Source organism: Gracilinanus agilis, chromosome 1 (assembly GCF_016433145.1).
Source record: "Gracilinanus agilis isolate LMUSP501 chromosome 1, AgileGrace, whole genome shotgun sequence".
In the NCBI taxonomy this organism is placed as follows: Eukaryota; Metazoa; Chordata; class Mammalia; order Didelphimorphia; family Didelphidae; genus Gracilinanus; species Gracilinanus agilis.
This window is the reverse complement of record NC_058130.1, coordinates 68347408-68360892: the sequence shown is the minus strand read 5'-3', so window position 1 is coordinate 68360892 and position 13485 is coordinate 68347408. Positions and strand designations below refer to the sequence as shown.

Sequence of the window (13485 nt, the reverse complement as noted above, 5' to 3'; positions counted from 1 at the left end):
GACATTAATTGTTGTGGAACAATTTCAGTTTTGTCACATGGAAATATTTTGATTATGGGCAAGGATAATGACTGAGGATAGAATTTGAAGTATCTGTTGTAGTTACTTTTAGAGGTTTATATCAGCTTCACAGAGTCTCATATTCAGCTTAAATCTGGTATTTTAATATCAAAGCAGCAACAAATAGTAAATTTTTCCTCCTTAGTAACACCAGGTGTATCATTGGATCTGCTATAAAAGGCAATGGCTTTAGCAACTGAAGAAAACAGGGAATACTGACAAGACTTATGTGAATGCTAAGGCTGAATTCTCTAATGTATTTCTAAAGTTATTCTAAATTAAATCTTTGTAGATCTAGCCCTTTGAAGTCAGATACTATTGTTTTGTTTTGTTTTGTTTTGTTTTTATCTTTGTATACCTAGCACTTGCACAGAATAGATTCTTTTTTTTTTTTTAAACCCTTAACTTCTGTGTATTGGCTCCTCAGTGGAAGAGTGGTAAGGGTGGGTAATGGGGGTCAAGTGACTTGCCCAGGATCACACAGCTGGGGAGTGTCTGAGGCCGGATTTGAACCTAGGACCTCCCGTCTCTAGGCCTGACTCTCAATCCACTGAGCTACCCAGCTGCCCCCATAGATTCTTAATTCTTAAAAAAATATATATCCTTTAAGTGGAATTTCTTGACTGCAATAAGAAAATGTTATTAAAAGGAATCCTATTAAAAAAACAGCATTCTCCCAGCCTCATTCCCTTATCTTTTTGTGATTTGCATTTTCACATATGACTAACATTTCCATAATTGGCACTGTGTTGCAGTTTCTTTATTTTAATGCAATCTTTTCCTCTTTAAGTTTAAAACCCACCCCACCTCAATTCTATGGTAACACATAAAACTCCTGTGGAAAGACAAAGGGCAAGTTTGGTCATATCTAAAAAAGTTCAGAAGAGGTCTCTGGATCTCAGTGTTCTACCCACTAGATTGTATGGTATACATGATTGAGTCAGTTCTATAATACTTAGCATATGATGGAATGCAAATTTCAGGATAAAACCCATCTATCCAATTATTTGGGTTATTTTGGCATTTTAAGGATTTTGCTTTTAATTGCCAGGTAAATTACAGTTCCACAAACAGAATTATATATTAACTTTTGTACAAACTTTTTCTATCTTCAGAGATGACAGGTTTTAAAAACCATTAAATTCTCATTATTAATAAAATGAGCCCTTGATGCCTCTTGTTTCCTGTCATAATTTATAACATATAAAAATGAAAGAAACAAAGGTGGTCCTTTTAAATTAAGTATCCTTGTTCATAAAGTTATGATTGTTCTACATAAAATTGTAATATTTGGATTACTATTTGAATTTGCTTCTAGTAAAATAATTGTGGACTGTCCAAAAGATGAAAGGGCTTTCATTCTGGATTATACTTTATCAGTGATGATTCTATGATTTTACTGAAATTTATTAAGTATATTAGACATAATGGTTTTAATATTGAATATATTTGTCTCAATACAAATAGTGATGAAAAATAGAATTACCCTTAATGATATTGTTGTAACATTTGTGGTTTGTGAAAAACATTCTTTAATTTATTATCTCTCCTAGAAATTCATTTTGGATTAGCACTGGTCATGGTTGGGATCTTTTGACCTTAAGTGACTTTAATAATTTAATTGCTGAATTTAATTGATAGGCTGGTGGTACAAACAGCATACATTTTGTAATGATTGGGATCTACAGTTTTGTAATGTCAAAGAAATTCATAACCCACTTCTATATCTTACCAGATAATCTTTGAGAAATGCTTTCTATCTTCCTGAAATTCATGTCTTTCCAGGTTCTTTTTGGAACTTAACTAGGCCAGTCTTGGACAACTGACATACAGTCCATCACCAGATCTGTCCAGTTTCTTAGAAACTGCCAGAGCTTACAAACTACTGGCATAACTTTGGAGAAGCCAGGTTTTACCTTCACACTCAAATCACACAAGATGAAATTCAGTGTAGGAAATGCTTGGAAATATTGAAATCCTAATTTCTTATTTTTTTACTGGATAAGGCAGAATGTCAACCTAACACAATCAGTTAGGAGGCTTACAAAAAACTTATGGTTAAGAAAATACCTGGTTGGAAATTAAAGAGAGGGTTTCAGAATTTAAAGATGCTATTGCTATGCAACCATTTGTACTATTTTAATTTTGGCCAAATGTTTATGGTCGAGAAGACCATATGCATCCTTAAAGTTATAAATTGTTCATTAAATATGTCAATACTCAAAATATGAGAATGGGGGTCAGAAAAAATTACACATAAGAAAAAAAAATTGAGGCCAGCTGAATAAGAGGAATGGTATCAGAACATTAAGGGAAGGGAGAAAAGGAAAGATCACTCACGTGAGCTTTCTTGGAAGGCCTATTATATAGTGCCTTGAACCATACATAGCTTTAAAAAACCTTGGAGGTCTTTTCAGCAAATCTGTTAAGCAAATTATCAAGTAAAGCTTAAAGGGACACTTAAGACAATAAAGTTGATTTACTTAGATATTTGAAAAGCCTCGTTAAAATCTAGGAGCTATCTAGAATTTGTCTTGAGTGAAGATAAAAGACCATTCAAGTTGCCCTCCAAAAAGGAGTATCACAAAGAATTGATTGTTCAAGTAAAATACCCCTTCCCCCCATAATATCCAGATACTTTGTAATTTTTAATAGTGTGTGCATTGGCTTTGTGTCCTCTGTTAAAGGATAGTATTTTGTAACTTAAATTAAAATGTTTTTATTTTAAATTCCTATAACTTAGCTAGTTGTTAGAAATCTTATCATACCAGGTTTTAAGAAGTTTTTCTAAATATCAAATTTTAAAGTATAAAAATATTAATACTATAGCTTGCCTTTTGAATACTAATAATTTCCTTATTATGGTTAGTAGTATTACAAAGTGAAGTTAAATCCACAAGCATTTTTTGAGCTCCTACTGTGTCCAGGTACTGAACTGAGTTCCAGGGATACAAAGGCAAAAATGAAACAGGCCTTACCTTCAAGAAATTTATCATTATGAAAAAGTTTTCAAGTTTTGGTCAATTTCTTTCTTGACTAGCCTACCAGAAATTAGAAGTGATCATCTGATATCAACGATATTTTCTGTGGGGTAGACTGTAAATAACATTTGAATCAGGAGACCTGGCTGTGATACTATGTAGGTGACACTTCTTATCTGGGTCAAATCACTTAATCCTTCTCTTAGAGTCTCAGTTTGTTGATCTGTAAATTGAAGGAATTTTACAGTGTGTAAGTTTGATAGTCGCTGGGAAAGGAAACTTTTTCTCCTTCCTTTGTTCTGTTTGATTAGATACCAAATAGTAATGTTACTGCTCAACTTTCTTCACTCCTATGTTTCAAACATCCTTATCAGCCCTGACGGAAAAAAATCAGCTAACTTTTTAGACCCATTCCAAGGCATTCTCATCTACCTTAAAACCTGGAACCCTTCCTCAGTTCAGATCTCCTCTTCTACAAATCAAAAGCTTAGAAAAGGAAAGATTTAGGGGGCAGTTGGGTGGCTTAATGACTTGACAGCCAGGCCTAGAGAAGGAGGTTCTGGATTCAAATTTGGCCTCAGATACTTTCTAGCTAAATGACCCTGGGTAAGTCACTTAGCCCCCATTGTCTAAAACCGATTCTTTGTCTTGGAACCAATATGTAGTATTGATTCTAAAAGGGAAGGTAAGAATTTTTTTGAAAGAAAAAAAGGAAATATTTAAGGAAACAGTGGTTTTGTGTGGGTGAGTGAGTATGTGTGTGTGTATGTACATGCATATAATATATGTACCTACATACTTATATGTTAGTAATCCAACTTCTTGAAAGTATTTGTCAATTTGATTTAAAATGTCTTTTCCTTTAGTTGTTTAAAGTACCACTTTTTACTTGCTACATATTGAATAACTTTTATTCTTCCAGCTGAAATAGTGATTTCTGACAGTGTACATAATATCCTGAAATTCCAAGGCATGTATTTTAGGGGTGGAGAATCAGGTGATGACTGAATTAATAAACTCAGAAGTTGACTGAATTGGGGGGTTTATCATGCATGTGACCGCAGCATTAACATTATTCATTAAAAGATCACACAGAAAGGCAAACCAATCACTCACATATCAGTATTAGGACATTGAAGAAGTCTAGTCTAGATACTGCGGTAAGCTATAGTTTTGTTTCTTGAAACTAGCATCTTTTGAATTTAGCCTGTGAATTTGTAGTTTTTCAAATTGAAAGGCTTACAAAACATTTTAAACCAGTAGAATGTAAGCTCTTTTAGGTCAGGGACTGACTTTCTATCCCTACTGCCTTGCACATAGTAGAATTTAATACATTTGCTAAATTAAAGGCCATGAACATTCAAATGTTCTGTGACTATATATTTGGGATTCACCATCATATGCTAATCACATAAAAAAAAGATAAATTGTGTGTAGCATTTGAAATGTGTGACTAGGAAATAATATTCATTTATTTACTTAAATCTGATTGTTTTAAGGAGCCACACTAAACGGACTTGTTTTCAGACCAAAGCAAAACTTCAGTTAAGCCTAGGTCTAGGTCTAAGCAAAAGTGTGAAGTGTAGAAAAAGAAAAATTTAGTACCTTAAGATCCCTTTCCTTCATCTCCCCTAAGTTATTAATAATTAAGGTATGAAGGCCTTAATGTATTGTCTTTCCTAGGAATATTTGCATTTTTTAAAAATAGAAAGCTGATTATATTAATTAAAAAAAATTCAAATGTTTCACCTCCCTTCACTTAATTAGGGTCTTTTATTCTTAGGGTATTTCTGATCACATGCCCCTAATCTATCTATCTCTCTCTCTCTCTCTCTCTCTCTCTCTCTCTCTCTCTCTCTCTCTCCCCCTCCCTCTCTCTCCCTATCTATCTATATATCTATCTATCTTAAACCCTTGCCTTCCATCTTGGAGTCAATACTGTATATTGGCTCCAAGGCAGGAGATTGGTAAGGGCTAGGCAATGGGGGTTAAGTGACTTGCTCAGGGTCACACAGCTGGGAAGTGTCTGAGGCCATATTTGAATCTAGGACCTCCTATCTCTAGTCCTGACTCTCAATTCACTGAGCCACCCAGCTGCCCCCTAATCTCTCTCTCTCTCTTTCTTTTTTTTTTTTTTTTGAGACTAAATGCTAATTATTTTAAAATAATTTTTACAAGGTATCTTGAGTTTTAAAGTCTCTTGAAATACTTATTTTTTCTTTTATTAGTATATCAGATATTGCTTTAATTCTAATTGGTAGAATGAAATTGGAAAAGTGGGGAGAAAGAGGAATGATGTATTTCAAAAAGAAATACTTTGAGTAAAGGAATAGATAATTAGAAGAATTTAGTTTCTTTTCCTCTTATTGCACAAGGATCTTAGTGTATGGTTCTTATGTAGTAAATTAATATACTGATTCAGTTACAGCTTAAACTTTTAAGATCTTTTCTTTTTTTTTTTTTTTTTTTTTGAGCCATCAGTTGGTCATTTTATTTGTTCTTTCTGATCTATAATCATTAGTGTTCTATCTGTGAGAAAAAGCAAAAGAACTTGGATAATTCAGCATGGAGAAGTTGTGGGTGAGGGGTGAACTATTTCTGATCTTAAAGATTATAAAGAGATGATAGTACCTGGATGTTTTGCCATCCATAGAAATGAGGTGAGCTTAAAATCACATAAATTGGAGATTTTAGTAGTATGTATGAGGAAGTATTGCCAGACATCTGTTAAAAATCACAAGAAAGGGGGCAGCTGGGGTGGCTCAGTGGATTGAGAGCTAGACCTAGAGACAGGAGGTCCTAGGTTCAGATCTGGGCTCAGACACTTCCTAGCTGTGTCACCCTGGGCAAGTCACTTAACCCCCATTGCCTAGCCCTTATTGCTCTTCTGCCTTGGAGCCAATACACAGTATTGACTCCAAGATGGAAGGTAAGGGTTTAAAAAAAAATCTAGAGAGGAACCAAAGTAGGTTACATAAGGCTCTAACATCCAGAATTTTTTATTCTATTAAGAATTTATTTAGAAATCTCTTATAGATGAGGAGGGGGAGGAAGAATGCAGAAATGAACAGGCTCTGCTTTACAGCTCCATGATTTTTTTGCAAAATTGAGAACCCTTGTTTGATATGTTGGCCATAATGTGCAGATTCTGCAGTATTTTAGTGATTGTAGGCAGTTTTTGAATACATGATATCTGTCCAAATTCATATATTGGATTCAGTAATAGTGTTTTAAATGGAGGCATAAAGTTCTCAAAGGAAAAACAACAGATTCTTCTACTTTTTTATTTTAAGAAAACTAATTTTTTAGATTAAAAGATATAGTTTGTTGATTGACTTCATGTTAGTTTGATTTATTTTTAAAATTGATTTCAGAAAATTATGTTTACTAGTATTTATATTTGGGGGGGAAGGAGTAGAAGAATAAATGTAGATACAATCCCATTATAACATGTTATTTCTAATCATGTACAAAAAAAGCTGCTTTTATGATTTTCTGTAATCCTGGGGGGGGGGGGGAGGATATACTTTGTTTTGAAAAAGAATCTAATGACCATATATGTTTTCCTTGTGCTACATACATACATACACACACACACATATACATACATACATCATATAAAATATTTCTGAATTATTCTAATCATAAATGTCAGACATATAGAACATTAGCTCTGAAAAAGACCTCCTTTTATAGATGAGGAAACTAAGGCCTAGAAAGATTAATTGACTTGTCCAAGCCACATTCCTAGTTAGTTTCAGATTTCGGACTAGAAACTACACCTGACTGGTTGCCTTTTCTTCTCCCTTAAGATGCCCTCATGAACTTGTGATATTAGTGCTTTTTCATCTAGTTATACAGAATTGGGGGGGAAAAGTTATGCACAAAATTTAAGTGTTTGAATAATTCCTTCCACTTTTATTTGTATGGACTTTAGAGCATTTTTCATTGTCTTAACTACAGAGAATCTAGGCAGTAGGCATGTATGTTGCTAAAAAATCTTTAGTACCTGTAGACTAGACATGTAATTTCTGAAAATGTTAAAAACTTTTGGATGTGGAGTTCATGATAGTATAATTGTACCAATCCCAGAATAAAATGACCTGTTAAGTTTAGTGGCCAGTTTATATACTTCCATCACAGTATTGGATATATGTTTGAGAAAAGATGAACCATTAAGCCCTATTTAGCAGTAATACAGGATTTTGCTTTTATTAACAGTTCCTTATTTTTTCCCCCTAAAGTAGAAAAATCTAAAGGGAAAATATATTATTTATCTCTATGCTGTAGGAATGGGAAATTTGAAATAATCTCAGTGCCAAGAGCTTTTAGATAGAATCACAACTGGGGTGGTGGTGCTGGTAAACATCTTAAAATATAACTCAATAGCACTGTAATTTGGCAGACTTTTAATTGTGAATTTAGATCTCCATTAATTACTCTTTGACCCATTTGCTTACATTTTTGTTTATTTTCCTAGGTACGGGCTCACCAGCTAGTTTTACCACCTTGTGATGTAGTGATCAAAGCTGTTGCTGACTATGTTCGTAATATTCAGGATACCACTGATTTGGATGCCATAGCTAAAGATGTATTTCAGCATTCACAGGTAAAACAAAATTTGACCATAGCTTGCCTTGGACATTTGCTTGCTTTTGATTATCTAACTGGTATTTGGTTATTTGGTTAATTATTGAGTAGCCTTTCCATCATATTATCGTGTTTGTGGGGAATGTAGTGTATATATTATAGATTTAGGACTGGCAAGGTCATTTGTCTAACTTCCTTACTTAATAGTTAATGAAACTCAGTTATATATTGGTTAAAACAAATTATAAATAGCAGAGTTATGATTTGATCCCAAGACCTCATGTTCTCTTAATCCACTGTCCTATTTATCAGACTATAAGCTTATAAGAAAATCATTTTCTAGATCCTTACCTACACAGGCAAGCTCTGGAACCAATTGGAAGGGCTTAATATTGTATTTCTTTCGAATTAATTAAGCTCATGTAGAGTTGGCTTTTACATATTTGCTTTTTGTTTTGTTTTGTTTTTTGAAGTAAAAACAAGTTTGGCACCAGAATGTTGAATTTTGGTGACAAAAATAGATTTTCCCCACTTCTGCCTCCACTCAGAATACATGTCAAATATTACATAGATATAACTTTTATATTGAACCCTTTGTGTCAAACAGGGGAAAAAGTAACCTCAAAGATTTAAGTAGTTAATGGACATGCAAAATATCACCTCTTTTCTCAGTCTTCTATCAGTCCAACCATATTGCCTAAAAATAATTAGTGCTATTTATAGTTCTTCCTGAATATATTTTACTTTTTTCTTAAATTAATTTAGAATACTTTTAAATTTCCAAACCAGTATGGGGGAAAAAGTAATTTTAGATGTACAGAAGGGTTTTTATATTTTAAAAATGTACCTGATCATAGATCATAGTGGTTTTACAAAGATTTTCTCATTTCTTAGTCTAGAACAGATGACAAAGTTACTCGATTTAAGAGAGCAGTTGCATATTATTCAGCAACTAGTAAGCCTATGCCATTTCATCCACAACATTACTTAGGTAAGTAAAAAAAATCCTGAATGAAAACTATTGTGTACTTAAGTCTTTTAAGAATATTTTCTCATATGCTCCTTTTCTTTCATTAACTTTCATTTAACATCTATGATCCTATGAATTTAAAAAAACTGAAGTTCTCTCCTTTTCGTAACTCCCAGTATAGATTGAGGATGGTATACAAGCATGTTCCTTATGTAATGCATAACACTTAAAAGGAAAAGAAGGAAAGGAGTGTGAGGAAATATTGAGGTGAATTCCTGATAGCTTTTGAATTTTGGTGTGAATAAACCACAGAGTATGTGAGTAAAGTGATTTGTTGCCTCTCCTTTTTTTGTAAGACTTTTTGATGGACTAAAAGTGATATGAGATTAGGAGGATTTGGAAACCATTGTTCCTTTTTTGCCCCTGCCACCAGGGTGGGCCAGTAAATGTGAGTGCCTTGCTATTGTGAGGTTGGAGATCTCTTTGCTGGAAGAGATCCTGTGTTGATTCACCACACATGCCTCCTTTCTCATTCTTCCTAATTATGCCTTTCCTTACTGTCTAGAAGAAAGGAAGCTGTTGATAATAAAAGCTTTGGAACAAGAATCTGTGTTTAGTGAGTTGTAATATTTGAAATAAATGCCTGTTATGATGGTGTTCTTCCCAGAAAAGTGCATCTTTGTGTTACTACTGTGAGAACTGTGCATCTTTGAATGAGCGGAATGATTGAAAGATCATAGAACTTTTGAGCTCGAAAGATCAGCATCTTTCATCTCCTCATTTCATAGAAAAGGAAACTGAGGCCTAACAGAGAAGGAACTTGTCTAAAATTAGTCCTAGTTAATTAGTGGCAGCGCTAGGATGCAGGTCCATCTGTGCTAACTATTAAAGGCCGGTTCTTGAGTCTTGTTCTTTCCCAGTGGTAGATCTCCTTCATTGTAGGTATTTATGGCCAGTTGTTTAGCATCTAAATACTTGTAACAATTCAGAATTGTGAATTCTTATGGAGAAAGGAAAGCTAAAAAGGGGTTGGGGAGAAAAGTTAATGTAGAAAGGTGATCCCTATTTAGGATTATGAAATTTTTGTACAGTTCTGGTTTTCTTAGCAAAAAAACACCCAGAATTTTTTTGTTTATTTTAAACAAAAGGGATAATTATATAGGTTTAATGTCTTATAGAGTTTAAATTCAGCTATTTCTTTTTTATCTTAGTGTACTGCAGAATAAGATAGTGGTATATCCTTTGGCTTAAAATCTTTTGTGGGGAGGACAGGTACTAACCCATGAGGTAGCTAACAATAGTATAGGTAATAAGAAAGAAGAAGGAATGCAACAAGAAATCTATATTTGCAGGTGACACTATGCCAAAGGAAATGCTAAGCTTAAAGAGCTTAAGGACAGGAGCGACTTGAGTCAACAATAGGTACAGCAGATGTTCTTCCTAAGCAAGGATACAGTGATATCTCTAGGAGAAAAGTAACCCAAATTACAGAAAATGGGACTTCGCAGTCTATTAGTTATAAATCTGAAAAGTTACGTAGAGTTATTGTTAATTTGGAAGATCAGTCCTCATCACTGTGCTCAAAAAGGTATTGGACATAAGACAGGAAGCATGATTTTATTGCTATATAAAATAGAATGTTATGTGCAGTTCTGGTCCTTCTTATACAAGAAAGATAGGAGTAGAACTCAAATGACTAAGGAATAGACACTTCCATATATAAATGTTTTAAAAAGATAAAGTTTTTGACTTGTCAACAAGGAAGAATTATAACTAAAAAAGAATGCTATAAACATTTGTTTTTCATAGCTAGATTAAATATAGATTTATGCACCCTACCCTAGATTATTAGAAGTATGGAGCAATAATGTAAATAAAAAGAACAATCACCATGAGATAGCTGAAACAAAATTTCCAAATTACAGAGCTTAAACATATTCACAAAGAATTATTAAAACATAACTTCTGATGTATTCGTTGATTTTTCCCTGATTTTTTTTCTTTTTTTCTGAAAAAAAATTGTTATATGGGAAGAGAAAAAATTTAAGGCAGCAATTACAAGAAATATTAAAGTTTCACTTTATAAAGCTGGGGCACCCCTAGAAACTTGAAAAAGAGTATTTTCTATAAGAATCCTTTATCAGTCTTTCCTAATCTTACTCCCTTCTCTTTGAAATTATTCCAAATTTATCTTGCCTATATCTCATTTTGTACATAGTTATTTGCATGTTATCTCCTTCCTTAGGCTGTGACTTTCTTTAGAGCAGAGACTGTCTTTTTCTTCCTTTGTCTCAAGCTTAGAACAAAGTAGTAATTTCATGAATGCTGGTTAATTGACTTAGAAAAATATTTATTTTTAAAGATTTTTACATGTTTACATGATTCATTTTCTTTCCTTCCCCTCTTCCCTCCCCCCTCTCAGAGCCGACAAGCTATTCCACTGGATAGTACAAATGTTGTCACTTGATACCTATTTTCATATTATTCATTTTTGCTATTGAGCAATTTTTTTTAAGGTCAGAACCCCAAATCTCACACCCATATATGTACATGTGATAAGTAAAGTCATGTTTTGCTTTTGCATTTCTACTCCCATAGATCTTTCTCTCAGTGTGGTTAGCATTCTTTTTCCTAAGTCGTCCTTCAGGAGGATCCTGACTTGTCACGTTGCTATTAGTAGCAATGTCCATTACATCGGATTGTTCTACAGTGTTTTACTTTCTGTGTACAATGTTCTTCTGGTTCTGCTCATTTCACTTTGCATCAGTTCATTGAGAGGTTCTCCCAGTTCATATGGAAAGCCTCCAGATCATCAATCCTTACAGCACAATAATATTCCATCATCATCCGATACAACAATTTGTGGTTAACTGACTTATTACAGGATTTTATAAACCATAGATAGTGAGCATATAGAACTGATTAAGAGGTATAGAATATAGCTAGATTTAAAAGCATTTCAGTAAATTTATTGTCTTGAAAGTTCAGCACGATTAATCTCTCAACATGACATAGTCACCTACCGCACTCTCTGGAAAACATTTTCTGTGATCTCCTGTCAAAAAATCTTCAGTTTGAGAGCACCATTGGTCTGATCTAGTGCCCAGCATTTCATATATTCTCATGTATGCTTACTGTGATTAAAACTAGACCTTACCTCAATGATAAACTGAAGATTACTAATCAGTAGTTGTTGCAATTTCTTGCAACTTCTTAATGCCATAACTATGGTAACACATAAACAGCAGACTATAGATAAGTCAAAATTTATGTAATTTTACAAATTTACTTAAAAAACAAGCTTTCCCCCAGCTAGGTATTTTTTTAAAGCAGGATTTAGGTATTTATATAAATGTATTCTATCATTATTATTACTTCTTCTTCCTCTTTAATGTAATGATAAGCACTATACTGCTTAAAAATGAAGGAAGTTGGGGGGGAAAGCAAAGAACAAGTACATTTTAAATGTCCTTTACATTTGAATGTAAAATAAATTAAAATAATTATAATTATTGTAATTTTATACAAATATTGTATATAGATATACAAATACAAAAATATTGTACAAAATGTAAAATAAAAATAAAATCATTTACTTGGTTTTCTAGTGCATTTTCCATGTTGATTATATCAAGTGTCATCTTCTCCACAATACTCAAATTATGCCCTCCTCCCCTCCCATCCACCTATTAGTTCTCAATAAGTGAGCTTGCCTTTTAAGTTATTGAGATGATCAAAATACAAACTCTTAAATATATTTGAGAGAAAAGGACCTTAGAGGTTATTTCATTTATATTTTTATGTATTCAGTTGTTTTCTGTTCAGTATCCCTCTTTACATCTGACGAGGAAGTTTTTACCTTATAAGACAACATGTTCCATTTTAGAATGACTTTTACTGTGAACTAAAATCTTTCTCTTTGTAGCATCCATCCACAGAACTAGGAGCTCCTAGTTCTGTAGATAGAATTGGTTGATGAGGTAGTAAGTGTGGGAACCTTGAGAGAAGTGACCTCCATCCTAATTGTATAATAGAGAAAGAGACAATCTAGGAACAGTTGATAGACACTCTTTTGGGGGGGGGGGGAGAAAAAAATTATAAGCTAATTTAGAAAAAAATATATGAGATTCCATGGACTGGTCAAGGAAAAGTTCCTAAGAGTAAAATTCTGGATAGAAACAGTTCCAGTGAGGAAGAATAGAGATTATTTGAGAACAGCTAACTCATTGCAGGGACAAGTAATGAAAGGTGAATTCAAGAAAGTGGCATGGTCCTATAAAAATAGAATCAAGAATATGCAAACACAGTGAGCTAATTAAGGCTGTTATGGAAAGCTAATGGCAACCAGACAGGATTTTTAATAGCTATATTATTATAGCTCATCGTCAAGAGAGAGATCACTTTGCTAGGAGGTAGATAGGAAATCACTGTGATATGACTATAAAAGGCATCAGTGAAGTTTATATTTTTTAAAAGGTAGGAGTGATCATAAAGCCAGGATGACTTCTTTTAGACATGCACACATTAGTCAAAAGATGGTCTGAACTGAGCAGAGAGTACAATGAATTCCTTTTCTTACTTATTCTTTACTCTTTTAATGTAGGCAGCAGTCACAGTAGCTTTCTTGGCTGCTATTATGGCACGATTGATCCCCTATTTAACTTGATTTCTACAAACATTCTGGCATTTTCAGATGAGTTGCTGTCTAACCTTTCTACCCTGTCTATTTTTTTTTATTTTGTGAAATTTAACCCATGTTGAAGATCTTAACATTTACCTCTATGAAATTTCACTGTATTAGATCCTGCTTAATATTCTAGACAGAACCCTAGGAAGAACCCCATTTTAAGAGACTTTAAGAAGATTAGCCTTGACCAAAAAAAA

General features: G+C 33.4%; 1 protein-coding gene across 1 annotated transcript in view; it reads left to right on the top strand.

Annotated features, from left to right (window-relative positions):
- FAM120A (family with sequence similarity 120A) overlaps nt 1–13485 on the top strand; it is a 146222-nt gene that overhangs the window by 54261 nt on the left and 78476 nt on the right. Inside the window, exons 4-5 of the mRNA XM_044670552.1 lie at nt 7522–7650; nt 8526–8622. Coding sequence (XP_044526487.1) covers nt 7522–7650; nt 8526–8622 — 226 coding nt within the window. The remainder of the gene's footprint in view (nt 1–7521; nt 7651–8525; nt 8623–13485) is intronic.